General features: G+C 44.0%; 1 protein-coding gene across 1 annotated transcript; it reads left to right on the top strand.

Annotated features, from left to right (window-relative positions):
* Positions 1-1,523: 1,523 nt before the first annotated feature.
* Positions 1,524-16,074, top strand: LOC110525743 (synaptic vesicle 2-related protein). The gene is made up of 16 exons (XM_021606150.2): positions 1,524-1,773; positions 3,431-3,591; positions 4,126-4,211; positions 4,383-4,481; positions 4,836-4,907; positions 11,986-12,110; positions 12,293-12,356; positions 12,700-12,825; positions 13,453-13,581; positions 13,700-13,773; positions 13,987-14,063; positions 14,332-14,436; positions 14,604-14,715; positions 14,875-14,956; positions 15,313-15,402; positions 15,547-16,074. The coding sequence occupies exons 1-16, from the start codon at positions 1,739-1,741 to the stop codon at positions 15,781-15,783; spliced, it is 1,674 nt and encodes a 557-aa protein (XP_021461825.1). The 5' UTR covers positions 1,524-1,738; the 3' UTR covers positions 15,784-16,074.
* The last annotated feature ends 276 nt before the right edge of the window (positions 16,075-16,350 follow it).

Genomic DNA, 16,350 nt, shown 5'->3' with positions numbered 1-16,350 from the left:
AACTAAAAATACAGATACTTTTGAAAAACTAGATGATTTCTTCTCAGATTACTTTGAAATTCAGAAAGGACATTAGCAAAAAATACATTATGAAACCTTTATTTTCTCAATAACATTCAATTTAATATTGAAAAAAGGTGCATGTGGGGCCTCCTGAGTGGCGCAGTGGTCTAAGGCACTGCATCGCAGTGTTGCGGCGTCACTACAGCCTGGGATCGAACCCAGGCTGTGTCAATGCCGGATGTGACCGTGAGTACCATGGGCGGCGCACAATCGGCCCAGCGTCGTCCGGGTTAGGGGAGGGTTTGGCCAAGGGGGCTTTGCTTGGCTCATCGCGCTCTAGCGACTCATTGTGGTGGGCCTGGCGCCTGCAGGCTGACTTCAGTCATCAGTTGAACGGTGTTTCCTCCGACACATTGGTGCAGCTGGCTTCCGGGTTAAGCAGGCGGGTGTTAAGAAGCACGGCTTGGCGGGTCATGTTTCGGAAGCAAACACTCTACATCAAAACTCAGACGGACAGACAGGGTCTCCTCAGTCTCGCGCTCCCCTCCTGGTCTGCATCTTTCCAAACGGCGTGCAAATTACAGATACTTTTGAAAAACTAGATGACTACTTCTCGGATTACTTTGAAATTCAGAAAGTACTTTATTTAAATACATTATGAAACCTTTATTTTCATTATTTTCTCAAAAAAAGATGCATGTTGGACCTCCAACCGTTCTTATTGTACTAGTTCTTATTTCATCAACACTGTCAAGTACAAGTATATTAAGGTTATAATATTGTAGAGAACAATATAATTATTAATTATATGTAATTTATAATGACCAAGGTCACAGAAAACTACGTTTTGACATTCATTTCGTAGCACACTCTTGATTGCCCCGTTTTTCTCTACGTCATTAATAAGCAGTGAGTGAACGCCCAATTTACTAGGCTGGCAGCTAACGTTAACTACATTCATTGTCAAAGCACAATATTTGTTCAACAGTTGTGAAATGACAATTAGAACATCTATAAGAACAACAGTTAAATTGTGTATCACCATTTAATCCATGCTTAATAACATCAACAATGGTCTATCGTTTTGTAAACTAGCTAGCATACGCTGACATTTGCTTAAATGCGTTGCTAGGGTTACACAGTACCACAAATTGTCTTGAGAAGCATGTTTCTCAAAATAAACCAAAAAGTAAATGTTCTCCCCAAATAATTTTGATACTTAAATATGAAATGTTATCCCACATCCCAGGCTTGCATTGGTGCTGGCTGAATCCCTATTTCGGAAATTGTGGCGTTGTTGACAAGTTGGCTATTTTAATGTGTTCGGCCTATATTGTTTTTCCGTGATTCACTGCCATTATTAATCAAAGATCCGAAAGGAGGAGTATGATAATTCCGCCCCGGTGGTTTAAAGGCTCTTATTGGCCAAGACATATAGTGTCAGCTGTCCAGGGTTTCTAGACGTCATTGTTCCCGGCCCGCACGAGTGACCCTGCCGCCATCACTTCACAGTACCTTTTGGCTGGCACACTGCTGTGACACGACACAGGAAGCTGAAATAGTGAATATCCAATGATATACATAATTCTGAATTTCCCGTCCCTCATTGGCTCTCCGCTGAGAACCAGAACGGGTGGCTCTCCGCAAGCTTGTGGTGCTGAAATCTTGACTTGCTATGATAACGATGTAATGGCAATGAGACATTTCACTGTGGAACCCAATAAACACCACCAAAATGGACGATGATTTGTTCCAGTTAAGACAACTCCCGTGAGTGTATATATACAAAAACTTATTAATTTCTAATTTGATCGTAAATGGGTCATTTTGTTAAACCGACCCTTCGCCCACAGCCTTTCTTTCGTGATTGCTTGAATTGCAGCTGTTGGGTGACAATGATCTCTTGTCATAATAATATGTGCAACATTGTATTCCTATTTTGTGCTAGTCAGAGTACTCTACACGAATACAATGTGGCATGTCGAGGAACTGACGGGCGTTTTGTTTGAAAGCAAAGCATCAATGACCGGTAAACAGTAACCCTGACCCAAATGCTCATATGGGTGCTACAACAATGTCGGCTAGTATTTGTATTTATTTTTTACTGGTAGTGACAGTGTGCATATTTCCCAGGGGGTTCATTCACATCATTGCCTACTGTATATGCAGCTACTGCCTTGCCAACATCATTCGTCATGCCTTTGTTTTGGTCATGCATGAGTTGAACCAGTTTGTTAGAATGGGGTGGTTAACATCTAATATGTTACACAACATGTAGCCTATTTTCATTTTATTACAAATATTTCTGCTAGCAATGGCCACACATTTAACCTAACAATTACTGTAGGTATACTGTAGGTAACAGATGTATATGTCAGCCTATTACTAATTATTTAGTAGCAGCAAATATAACCATGATTTGGAATGGTTTTAGAATATTCATACTACAATTGTATCTATTGTGCATGAAAATCTATTACGTTCATTTATGTTTATTGACAAAAATACACACTTTTCACTGAAGCTGGTCGACCAGAGTTGTCCACACCTGGCTATCACCATCAATTTCCAACTATGTTTCTATTGAGACTCTCCTTTTTATGTGTAACATTCTCTTTACAATTGTTCCTATGCCAGTAAAGCAGTGACTTGGCAGTAGGCCCAGTTACTACCTAAAAATTGTAGAACTGAAATTGTGCAATGTGACTGTGGTAGCAAACTGTCTTTCTCCCCAGTGTGAACCTCAAAATAATATTTCCAAACAGGATCCATAGATCTTATGCTATTATGATGGTTGAGGCAATTAGGCCTCATTGCAACTTTCTTGCAGAAAGTGCAATGCCATCAACACAACGGTTTACAGAATCTGTCCATTGAGCAATGCCCTTCTCCAAGTCTATATGGGATAAATGTGGGATTGTTTTGTACAGAACTGAAAGAAACAGAACCACAGTAAGCAAGGCATGTTGATTTCTAGGCTCCTCACTGGGCGATCAGCTGTATTTCTTCTGCCCTTGGCAAATCTGTGTAGTAATCACTGTGATTAAGACATCACTGGGCTGGCTCCATGTTCCTTTTACAGTGTTCCACCCTCTATCAGCGGTCTGTCATCTTACAAAATGTGGAGTTTATAAGCTTGATGTACAGGTAACATACAGGTGTTTAAGGTATTGTCTAAATTTGAGAATTGTATTTTTCTTAACATCAAATCTATTTGTGGTCTACACACAATTATTAGGTGGCACACAAGTTTGTCAGTTGTGAACAGCAGTGCATAACTTACCTCTGTTTGCCTGGGAGGAACAGCTCATATCACCTAGGCAACAGCCTCTCATTCTCAGCTGCATTCAGCTGTGTTGGCACAAACTTCTTTACAGTAGGCTGGCAAACTGATCCAAGTTGATCTTCCTGGCTTTCTCTATTGCAGCGTGGTCAAGTTCCGTCGCACGGGTGAGAGCACACGCTCTGAGGATGACTGCTTGGGGAGAGACCAGGAAGTCCAGATCGATGGGAGGCAGGCTTACATGGAGTCTGTGGCACTTCACGATGGCGCACTAGTACCCCGGGAGTTTGCCAACCCAACTGATGGTATGACTGGGTCCCTCCTTAGCCATCACTCTGACTGTCCCATCCAAATTCAAAATAACTTCCATATGCATAAAATCGCCTTCCAAATCAAATCAAATCAGATTTATTTATATAGCCCTTCTTACATCAGCTGATATTTCAAAGTGCTGTACAGAAACCCAGCCTAAAACCCCAAACAGCAAGCAATGCAGGTGTAGAAGCACGGTGGCTAGGAAGAACTTCCTAGAAAGGCCAAAACCTAGGAAGAAACCTAGAGAGGAACCAGGCTATGAGGGGTGGCCAGTCCTCTTCTGGCTGTGCTGGGTGGAGGTTATAACTTTCCCCTCTCTCCTTCCACCTACCCCCTCAGGGGACTGGGATCTTATAATGGCCCTTCTCTTTATTGAGATTGACTACAGTTACTCATTGCGTACACATTTATCATAGTAACTTGCAATCCATACTTGCAACTCATCATCTGTATGTTATGTCATTTCCTACTTGAGTTGGTATAAAAATGTATTGTTAATTGGTTACACCTCTTATTCTCCTCAGACACTTTCATGGTGGAGGATGCTGTGGAGGCCATTGGTTTTGGGAAGTTCCAGTGGAAACTCTCCATCCTCACTGGTCTGTCCTGGGTGAGCAGCCATGCTTAAGACAGTTCGAGAGTAAAACATAACAGTTTCATAACATGTTGTGTATGTGCTGTATTTCAAACCTGTACATGTGAGTATAATGTATATGAGCGCAATTCACTGTGTCTTCATTGTTTCCTTTCCCACCGGTCCTTATGGCCACTGTTTGTTCAGATGGCTGATGCTATGGAGATGATGATTCTAAGCATCCTGGCACCACAGCTTCACTGTGAATGGAGGCTTCCAAGCCTGTGGGTGGCGCTACTCACCTCGGTAATGCCGGTCTCATTCTTACATTGATTACCAGTAACACTAAATGATGACTGGATTGGTGGGCTAACGGTAGTTAAAATCAAATGAAATGTTTTCGTCACATGCACAGTTTACAACAGGTATAAAAGGTGCAGTGATATGCTTATGTGCTAGCTCCCTCAACAATGCAGTACATTAATCAATAATAACAATGAGTTGTTGAGAAGGTGGTGCTGATTGTATGGACTAGTAGTGGTAGTGATGAGTGTAATAGCAGTAGCTATTGATGTTAATGCAGTCTTACACTGTCACATTTCATTACTGACAAGGCCTCTACATATGTGATATCCATTTCCTCTGTTTTTTTAACTCCAGGCGGTGTTCATTGGAATGATGATCAGCTCTTCCATTTGGGGGAACATATCCGATAAGTATGGCAGAAAAACAGTGAGTTCAACGGCAGGGTTTATTGTGGTGGAGGTCTATATCGAGTTCTACTTGGCATTTCACAGCAGTTGGGTCATTCCACTTATTCGGTGCCTTTTTAAAAGTGTAACTTAGTCCCCAAAAAAACCGTTTGATTTCACCTAAATTTTTACATTCTGTCTTAAAAAAACACATGTTCAACTTGATAAAAAAGAGGTTAAATAAAAAAATAACTATAATAATTTAAGTTTTAATGTCACATGCACAAGTAGAGTGAAATGCTTTTTTTGCCAGCTCTAACCCAAACAATGCAGTTTTCAATAACAATGTAATAAAAAAAAATAACAAGGTACAACAAAAACACACAAGATATAGAAATAAGAAGAACACAATAAAGTAAGTAAGCATACTATATATAGGGTCAGTTCCAGCACCATATTTACAATGTGCAGGGATATTGGATCGATAGAGGTATATATGTATGTAGGGTGACTTGGCATCAGGATATACATAAACAGAGTAGCAGCAGCGTATATGTTGATTGTATGTGAGTGGGTGTGTGTAGACTCAGTATAATATGTGCATATTATTTTTGCAAAGAGGCAAAAATATGAATAAAATACAAAGGTCAACTAAGATAGCAGTCTTACTGTATGGGGATAGCAGTGCCTTTTAAGTTCCAAATAAAGTCACATGGTTGACCATAACAGAGAGGAGAGGAGGAGCTTGAGTCTTATGAGGGGTTCATGGCTCTGTTTAAATTAATTTTTGATCATCCTGCGGAGGGCAGAGAGGGAGGTGAGCGTTTGCTTCAGCTCCAGCGGGGGTATCAGACGGCTGCTGAGTATGCGCTTACCTTCTGGACAGTAGCAGCTTCCAGTGGATGGAATGAGCCGGCGCTCAGCACGTTATTTAGAAGAGGTCTGCGCGAGGAGGTCCAAACGGAACTGGCCTGCTGAGATGACAACCTCACCCTGGACACAGCCATTGCGATGGCCATCCGTCTGGATAACCTCCTCCGGGAGCGTTGGCATCTACATCACTTCAAATCAAATCAAAATCAAATTAATTTATATAGCCCTTCTTAGATCAGCTGATATCTCAAAGTGCTGTACAGAAACCCAGCCTAAAACCCCAAACAGCAAGCAATGCAGGTGTAGAAGCACGGTGGCTAGGAAAAACTCCCTAGAGAGGCCAGAACCTAGGAAGAACCTAGAGAGGAACCAGGCTATGAGGGGTGGTCAGTCCTCTTCTGGCTGTGCCGGGTGGAGATTATAACAGAACATGTCCAAGATGTTCAAATGTTCATAAATGACCAGCATGTTCAAATAATAATAATCACAGTAGTTGTCGAGGGTGCAACAGGTCAGCACCTCAGGAGTAATTATCAGTTGGCTTTTCATAGGCGATCATTGAGAGTATCTCTACCGCTCCTGCTGTCTCTAGAGAGTTGAAAACAGCAGGTCTGGGACAGGTTTCACGTCCGGTGAACGGTCAGGGTTCCATAGCCGCAGGCAGAACAGTTGAAACTGGAGCAGCAACATGGCCAGGTGGACTGGGGACAGCAGGGAGTCATCAGGCCAGGTAGTCCTGAGGCATGGTCCTAGGGCTCAAGTCCTCAGAGAGAGAGAAAGAAAGAATTAGAGAGAGCATACTTAAATTAACACAGGACACCGGATAAGACAAGAGAAATACTCCAGATATTACAGACTGACCCTTGCCCCCCGACACATAAACTACTGCAGCATAAATACTGGAGGCTGAGACAGGAGGGGTCGGGAGACACTGTGGCCCCATCCGACGATACCCCAGGACAGGGCCAAACAGGCAGGATATAACCCCACCCACTTTGCCAAAGCACAGCCCCCACACCACTAGAAGAATATCTTCAACCACCAACTTACCATCCTGAGACAAGGCCGAGTATAGCCCACAAAGATCTCCGCCACGGCACAACCCAAGGGTGGGCGCCAACCCATACAGGAAGACAACGTCAGTGTCTCAACCCACTCAAGTGACGCACCCCTCCTAGGGATGGCATGGAAGAGCACCAGTAAGCCAGTGACTCAGCCCCTGTAATAGGGTTAGAGGTAGAGATTCACAGTTTTCTCCCTCTTTCGGCGAGTGTTCAGGATCAGAGCCTGAACCCATGGAGGAAGGGGTAACACGCCTTCCCGCGGCGGATCAACGGGCTGGGGTTCTGTACTGTGGCCAGGGAGGGCACAAGCGCCAGCGGTGTCTGTTACTTCAGAATCTGGGATCCACTAGAGCAGAGGGACTGTTACGTGACATTACATCCCCTGGAACAGGAGTGAGTATTCCATCTACTGCTCTTCCTGTTAGACTCTTTTTAGTACCATCACTCTGGCTGACTGTCCCGCATGTCCTGTGTCTACAGCTTTATGGATCAGACCCTTGCCTGCTCTCTCAATATTGCTACCTACCTGCTCTCCTTTCCTTTTCCGGTTCAAGGTCTTGACTGTCGGCCTCTAGGATCCGGAACCATCACACACGTCACCCAACCACTCACCCTCACCGTGGAGCCCAATCACCAGGAAAATATCCCCTTCTTCATCACCAGTACACCCGTTCACACCCGTTCCTCAGCCTACTTTGGCTTCAGCGCCATAACACTACCATCTCATGGTCGAGGATGAGAATCACCGACTGGTCACCTGAATGCCGGAAGACCTGCTTTCCTGTCCCCTTTCGTTCCATGTTGGTTGAGAGTCTGGTTGCCCTCCAGCCCAACATCCCGGAGGAATATCAGGATCTAAGGGAGGTATTCTCCAAGACTAATGCTACCTGTCTCCCTCCTCATCACCCCTGAGACTGTGCCATTCACCTGTTTTCCGGTGCTACACCTCCGCGCAGACACATTTACCCTCTGTCAGTGGCTGAGACCCAGGCCATGGAGAACTACATTCAAGATGCGCTCCAACAGGGTTTCATCCGCAGGTCCACGTCCCCTGCGTCGGCTGGTTTCTTCTTTGTGGCCAAGTAGGGAGGATTACGCCCTTGTTTAGATTATTATGGACTCAATGGCATCACCACAATGTATCGGTACCCTCTCCCGCTGGTGTCATCAGTCATCGAGCAGCTCTGCGGGGCCAGGTTCTTCACCAAACTCATTCGCATCCGGGAGGGGGTACCGACTGCCTTCCACACAATGTCTGGTCACTAAGGGTACTTGGTTATGCCCTTTGGCTTAGCCACTGCTTCGTAAGTGTTCCAGGCATTCGTCAACGAGGTGTTCAGGGACATGCTCGGACATCAGGTGGTTGTGTACATCGATGACATCCTGAACTTCTCGACCAACCTGGAGGATCACATCACTCACGTTTGAGCACTCCTGGAATGTGTCTTGGCTAACCACCTGTTCACCAAGGCGGAGAAGTGCCAATTCCACCAGAGGGCTGTCTCCTTCTTGGGCTACCAAATCATCCTGCAGGGAGTGAGAATGGAGGACAAGAAGGTAGATGCGGTAAGGCCATGGCCAGTCCCAACCACCATCAAGGGGTTACAACGGTTTTTGGGGTTTGCCAACTTTTACCGCCGCTTCATCAGGAACTTCAGCGCCATCGGTGCCCCTCTCACCTCCCTCCTCAAGGGTGGGCCTAGTAGGTTGGTTTGGTCTCCAGCAGCTGACAAGGCCTTTCATCTCCTCAAGGGGTGTTTCACCCCCGCCCCCTTGCTAAAACACCCAGATCCTACGTTACCTTTTGTGGTTGAGATAGACGCATCAGAGGTGGGTGTAGGGGCAGTTTTGTCACAAAGACAGGGGGACCCACAAATTGTATCCTTGTGCTTTCTTCTCCAAGAAACTGTCCCCCGCAGAGAGGAATTATGACATCGGCGATCAGGAGCTCTTGGCAGTGAAGTTGGCATTAGAGGAGTGGAGACACTGGCTGGAGGGTGCCAAGGAACCATTTGTCATCCTCACTGACCATCGGAACCTCGAGTATATACAGACAGCGAGGAGACTGAATCTGCGCCAAACCAGGTGGGCCCTCTTCTTCACAAGTTTCAACTTCACGCTGACCTATCTCCCAAGTTCTAAGAACGTCTATGCCAATGACTTTACCCGTAACTACGATTCGGGAAAGGGCACCCATAATCCCATCCTCCCGAGTCGTGTCCAGTGGTTTGGGACGTAGATGTGGACATCCACCAGGCTTTAGAGAGGGAGCCCGCACCCCGGAATTGTCCTCCCGCATGCATCTAAGTTCCCACAGGGATAACAACTCCTGTTCCGTGTGTGCTCAAATCAAGTCCCCCGGAATGCTCTAGCAGGGAAGCTCCTGCCGCTTCCCGTGCCTCAGCGACCTTGGTCCCATCTATCCATTGACTTTGTTACTGAGCTTCCCCCTTCTGATGGTTTCACCACCATTTTGGTGGTAGTGGATAGTCATGTCGCTTAATTCCTCTTCCTGGTCTTGCCACTGTTCTCCAGGTTGCTGAGGCACTCTTCCATCAGGTCTTCCGGCATTATGGCCTTCCAGGGGACATCGTCTCGGACCGTGGCCCCCAATTCACATCCTGAGTATGGATGGCCTTCTTGGAGAAGCTCGGGGTCACGGTTAGCCTCACAATCGGGCATCGACCTCAGTCTAAAGGGCAGGTGGAGAGGATGAATCAGGAGCTGGGGAGGTTCCTGAGGAGTCCTGGCACTCATCATTACGTGCACCCACACCTGGACTCCATTACCTTCATAATTTCCTCCCCATTACAGTGCCTTGCGAAAGTATTTGGCCCCCTTGAACTTTGCGACCTTTTGCCACATTTCAGGCTTCAAACATAAAGATATAAAACTGTATTTTTTTGTGAAGAATCAACAACAAGTGGGACACAATCATGAAGTGGAACGACATTTATTGGATATTTCAAACTTTTTTAACAAATCAAAAACTGAAAAATTGGGCGTGCAAAATTATTCAGCCCCCTTAAGTTAATGCTTTGTAGCGCCACCTTTTGCTGCGATTACAGCTGTAAGTCACTTGGGGGTTGTCTCTATCAGTTTTGCACATCGAGAGACTGACATTTTTTCCCATTCCTCCTTGCAAAACAGCTCGAGCTCAGTGAGGTTGGATGGAGAGCATCTGTGAACAGCAGTTTTCAGTTCTTTCCACAGATTCTCGATTGGATTCAGGTCTGGACTTTGACTTGGCCATTCTAACACCTGGATATGTTTATTTTTGAACCATTCCATTGTAGATTTTGCTTTATGTTTTGGATCATTGTCTTGTTGGAAGACAAATCTCCGTCCCAGTCTCAGGTCTTTTGCAGACTCCATCAGGTTTTCTTCCAGAATGGTCCTGTATTTGGCTCCATCCATCTTCCCATCAATTTTAACCATCTTCCCTGTCCCTGCTGAAGAAAAGCAGGCCCAGACCATGATGCTGCCACCACCATGTTTGACAGTGGTGATGGTGTGTTCAGGGTGATGAGCTGTGTTGCTTTTACGCCAAACATAACGTTTTGCATTGTTGCCAAAAAGTTCAATTTTGGTTTCATCTGACCAGAGCACCTTCTTCCACATGTTTGGTGTGTCTCCCAGGTGGCCTGTGGCAAACTTTAAACGACACTTTTTATGGATATCTTTAAGAAATGGCTTTCTTCTTGCCACTCTTCCATAAAGGCCAGATTTGTGCAATATACAACTGATTGTTGTCCTATGGACAGAGTCTCCCACCTCAGCTGTAGATCTCTGCAGTTCATCCAGAGTGATCATGGGCCTCTTGGCTGCATCTCTGATCAGTCTTCTCCTTGTATGAGCTGAAAGTTTAGAGGGACGGCCAGGTCTTGGTAGATTTGCAGTGGTCTGATACTCCTTCCATTTCAATATTATCACTTGCACAGTGCTCCTTGGGATGTTTAAAGCTTGGGAAATCTTTTTGTATCCAAATCCGGCTTTAAACTTCTTCACAACAGTATCTCGGACCTGCCTGGTGTGTTCCTTGTTCTTCACGATGCTCTCTGCGCTTTTAACGGACCTCTGAGACTATCACAGTGCAGGTGCATTTATACGGAGACTTGATTACACACAGGTGGATTGTATTTATTATCATTAGTCATTTAGGTCAACATTGGATAATTCAGAGATCCTCACTGAACTTCTGGAGAGAATTTGCTGCACTGAAAGTAAAGGGGCTGGATAATTTTGCACGCCCAATTTTTCAGTTTTTGATTTGTTAAAAAAGTTTGAAATATCCAATAAATGTCGTTCCACTTCATGATTGTGTCCCACTTGTTGTTGATTCTTCACAAAAAAATACAGTTTTATATCTTTATGTTTGAAGCCTGAAATGTGGCAAAAGGTCGCAAAGTTCAAGGGGGCCGAATACTTTCGCAAGGCACTGTATATGTCACTCTCCCAGGTTCACTAACCAGTTGTTCTTGTGTCTCGGCGTACTAACTTATGTTAGTGTCGTGTTCTTGGTTTTGTTGTTTTATTAAAAAGTTTCACCTGCTTCCAACTTACCGCATCATTACACTCACCTGCTTTTACACTATGATTTGACTATTAGCTGTTCAGTGTTTCTTTTGAAAACAATATGAAAAAGGAATAGTTTCACCATATTAAAATGTGAGTTCTGTTCACGTAACAGGATTTACCTTAAAATGAGGGACAGACTTAAATTATTCACTAATCACATGAAATAAATAGGTCTTTACATTGATGGTGAGAACTTGGAGAAATGTTCTGGTTAAGTGGATTTAAAATCTTCCTAGAAGTCACCAGAGGGCCCTCTTGTGTAAAATTATGCATTTTAGCAAGTCTTCATTTATATAAAAATCTGATTGAATTCTGCATGTGGTCCATATTAAAGAGCACTTCATTTAATATAGGCTTTTCAAATTCAATATTGGTGCACAATTTATACTTAATCTCAAAGGGATGCAAAATACACTCATTTCGTGGAATGACCTAGTTATGTGCTTTGACAGGCTTTCATGAGACATCAGTTTTATATCAACGTCTTGGGCAGAGATGGGGAATAGGGATATCCATGACAGTGTGATATGTGGTAGAGATAGTTAGGGTATTTTGCTGTCTGTGTCAGAGCTCACAGTTGTGGGTGGGTGTGTGTGTACACAGGGTCTGAAGATGAGTGTGGCGTGGACCATGTTCTACGGTGTACTGAGCGCCTTTGCCCCCGTCTATGGCTGGATCCTCTTCCTCCGTGCCCTGGTGGGATTCGGCATCGGAGGAGCCCCACAGTCGTACGTATCCCTTACTGTTGGCATTATAGAAATAGCTACAGTATACTGTAGTAAGACACAGTATAGGATTGGGTTATGTTATCTACCCAGTTATAAGTGGGCTACAGATTGACTCTATATTAATGACACACAATAATAGTTAATAGAAGTAGCATAATAGTCACATGTCCTTCTCCCTTCAGGGTGACACTGTATGCAGAGTTTCTCCCCATGAGGTCCAGAGCCACCTGCATCTTGCTAATCGAGGTATGACTTATCCTTTTCTATCACTTAGTAAGAGTTACACTCTAGTCTGTGGCCTGTCCAACTCAACTCCTCTCTCCTGTGCTTCTATCTCTCTGTCCAACTGTGCAGTCATCCTGTGAGGTCCACTTTTAACTCTGTCAAGTTTGTCATTGATTTGAGACATTAGCAGGTCTGTGAGGTACAAATTGATCCACTTGTTTGTGAGTGATCCTCTTGATGCCACATTTTTGGCCTTTCAGGAGCAGGATAGATCTCCACTGAATTGGATCAATGAAGCTGCTTCAATGTGCCAGGGAACTCATCATGCCAACCATTTGCTGTTCCTATTGCTGTGCCCCTGCAGATATTCTGGGCGCTGGGCACTGTGTTTGAGGTGCTGCTGGCCATCCTGGTGATGCCCACTCTGGGCTGGCGCTGGCTGCTCGGCCTCTCCACCATTCCGCTCTTCATCTTCGCTATCCTCTCTTTTGTGAGTATGCAGTAGTGTAAAGTATTTATGTAAAAATACTTTAAAGTACTATTTAAGTAGTTTTTGGGGTATCTGTACTTTACTCTGCTATTTTTGACAACTTTTACTTCACTACATTCTTAAAGAAAATAATCTACTATTTACTCCATACATTTTCCCTAACACCCAAAAGTACTCGTTATATTTTGAATGCTTAGCAGGACTGTAAAATGGTCCAATTCACGCACTTATCAAGAGAACATCCCTGGTCATCCCTACTGCCTTTGATCTGGTGGACTCACACATGCTTTGTTTGTAAATTATGTCCGAGTGTTGGAGTGTTCCCCCTGGCTTTCTGTAAATTAAAAAAACTATAATATGGCACCATCTGGTTTGCTTAATATAAGGAATTTGAAATTATTTGTACTTTTAGTTTTGATACTTTAAAACCAAATACTTTTACTCAAGTACTATTTTACTGGGTTACTTTACTTACTTCACTTTTACGTGAGTCATTTTCTACTAAGGTATCTTTATGAAATTGGGTACTTTTTCCACCACTGGTATGACAGTAACAGCTACTACCAATTCACTTGAATTAATTTATTTTACACTATTAAACGACTGACCCTTTGGTTTTGGAAACAGTGGCTGCCAGAGAGTGCACGCTATGACGTGTTGACAGGGAACCAGGAGAAAGCTCTGACTACCCTGAAGCGCATCGCCAAGGAGAACGGAGTCCCCATGCCCCTGGGAAAACTAATTGCTGCCAGACAGGTACAGCCCAGCACATTAAGATATATTGTATGGAATACGTACAGGGCATACTAAAGTAGTTTGGCTTGTTTCAGTTGTTTATCTGTCATGTCGTGTTTCTTGACTGTTTGTCAATTAGGAGGACCGTGGGAAGTTCCAGGATCTTTTCTCACCGCATTTTCGCTGGACCACAATTCTGCTGTGGTTTATTTGGTAAATACATTACTTTACATTTCCTCATTTCTAGATACAGGTAATTAAAAGTTAGTAGATCACATCTGATGACTAATTTAAAGTCTTACATACTTTGATTGAACATCTTCATACATTTTTTTAATGTAACCTTTATTTAACATAAGAGTTGCATCTTTAATTATCCCAGTTTTCCTCATGGGAATCCTTAGATTGACTGTTTTATCTCTTAAGGTTCTCTAATGCATTCGCCTACTATGGCCTGGTCCTGCTCACAACTGAGCTCTTCCAGGAGGGGGGCGCCTGTGGGGGTGAGTTACTGCTCCTTCTCCTCTGACATCATCAGTAACACTCACACAAACACTCTTAAGGATAGTATTAACCTGCTGAGCCCAAACCATCTTATTCAACTAAAAATGTATATTTTTGTAATGCTTTAACCAAGAGTAACTCCAATTGACCGCAGGTTACATTAGCCTTTAAGTCTCAAGGTCATTTCAGGACCTTGTGATTCTGGAGGGTTGCAGTGAGCACTGCTAAGTGTGCATCACGTGTTTCTTGTGTTATGTCTCGCTCTAGAGTCAAAAGGTAGTAAGAGGGAGCCCAGGTGTAGCCTGGAGTGTAAATACCTGACCTCAGACGACTATAAGGATCTGCTGTGGACCACCCTGTCTGAATTCCCAGGTATACATCTTCGACCTCCTGCTTTCAACTAATAGTCATAATACTGTTAAACACAATTGCATGGGGAGCAGGGTACTGTGAAATAAAGTAGGTTGTAAATTGTTCTTATTGATTAAAAAGACTAGTAGAATATCTGAATAGATTGGTTGATGTATAATGTTGGGCAGGCTTGCTGGTGACTCTGTGGGCCATCGATCGGCTGGGGAGGAGAAAGACCATGGCACTGTGCTTCTTTGTCTTCTCTCTCTGCCTTGTGCCACTCTACGCTTGTGTAGGGAGGTAAGACCATCCAATACAAAATGACAAAGTTATTACTTTTAGGATTCGCAATGCACTACTCTATGACTAACATAACACTGTGGTGGATCCGCAACTGACAACACAATAACAGTGTTGTTGTTGTTGTTATTAACATTGTTGTTGTTGTCTGTGCTTCAGGACCTGGCTGACAGTATTGATATTCATCGCCAGGGCCTTCATCGCAGGAGGTTTCCAGGCTGCTTATGTCTACACCCCTGAGGTGAGGTCATAGGCCATACAACCCCATGTACCCTGTGGCTACATTATCGACTCAATAGAATGCCAGCTCTTACTTTAAAAACAAAGATTATACTAAATCGCAGACGTCAGGTTTCTGTTCAGTTCAATTTCTTTGATAGATTTGTGACTAAACGAAGGGATAGTTATTTGGTTCGTACTCTTCTTCTCCATTGGTTTCTAATAAGTATTACAGTGTCAATATGGTACAAAGTAAATTATACTGTAAATAAAAATAATGCGTAAAACTTGACATTCCCTTTTGCGTAAACAGCATGAAGTGTCTGTTCTGAATGTTAATAAATTATGTATTCCCATGGTGTTCTCCTGACTCCTCAGGTATATCCAACAGCAACCAGAGCATTAGGTCTGGGCACTAGTAGTGGAATGGCTAGAGTGGGAGCCCTCATCACACCCTTCGTTGCACAGGTAAAATTGAAAAAAAGGTTACCACAACCAATATATAAAGAATATTTGTACATAATGTGTACTGAAAGACATTCACGCCATCACATAGAGAGTTATCCTACCTAGGCTGGTGATACGGTTTTCATTCCTCCCCCTGTTCTGCAGGTGATGTTGGAGTCTTCTGTGTACCTGACTCTGTCAGTGTACAGCATCTGCTGCCTGCTGGCTGCCATCGCCTCCTGTGCTCTGCCCATTGAGACCACAGGCCGGGGCCTCCAGGAGTCCAGCCACCGTGAGTGGGGCCAGGAAATGATGGGCCGGGCCCCTGCCAACAGCTCTGGGGGCATCCCACACTCCGACTCTGGGTCCCAGGAGGACGGAGCACATGCAAGAGGGTGGTGAAGGAGGGACGCTGGAGTGGAAGAGAGAGGCAATGAAGGAGAAGGAAGCTAGGCAAGCAGCCCTTGTCCATTCTCAGCTCAAATGTGTCATTACTGGTTTGTATATACGCACCACAGTGACTTGAGAGAGAGCCTGCCACCAAAATGTTATTCAAAAACATTTCTCTCTCATTTTAATCTTCAACCACTACCACTGTCATGATTTTTGCCAATGTAGGATAACCACACTCTGAGTGAGACAGAGCTCAATCGATTATCCTGAGTATACACTGGGTGGTAGCAGGGAGAGAAACTGTTCAGGGTGGGTTTGTCATTCTTATATCTCAGTATTTGAATTTCATATTATGAGGGAGAAGAACAGCGAGATTTATAGTAACAGTGAGAGTGATAGTGAAAGAGAGTGATAGAGGACATTGCTTTGTTGCATTGTTTCTATTAACCTGTTTCTTTTAAGATAGCCTTAAAACAATGGTTCTACTCAGGTCCTACCACTCAGTTTTGGATAAGGGACACATTGAGGGCTTTTGAGATGTGACGTCAAGGGCCCCAAAAAATCCATTATATTTTG

This window comes from Oncorhynchus mykiss, chromosome 6, assembly GCF_013265735.2.
Source record: "Oncorhynchus mykiss isolate Arlee chromosome 6, USDA_OmykA_1.1, whole genome shotgun sequence".
Classification (NCBI taxonomy): Eukaryota; Metazoa; Chordata; class Actinopteri; order Salmoniformes; family Salmonidae; genus Oncorhynchus; species Oncorhynchus mykiss.
The sequence above is the reverse complement of the archived record's forward strand: the minus strand, read 5'-3'. Positions and strand labels throughout refer to the sequence as shown.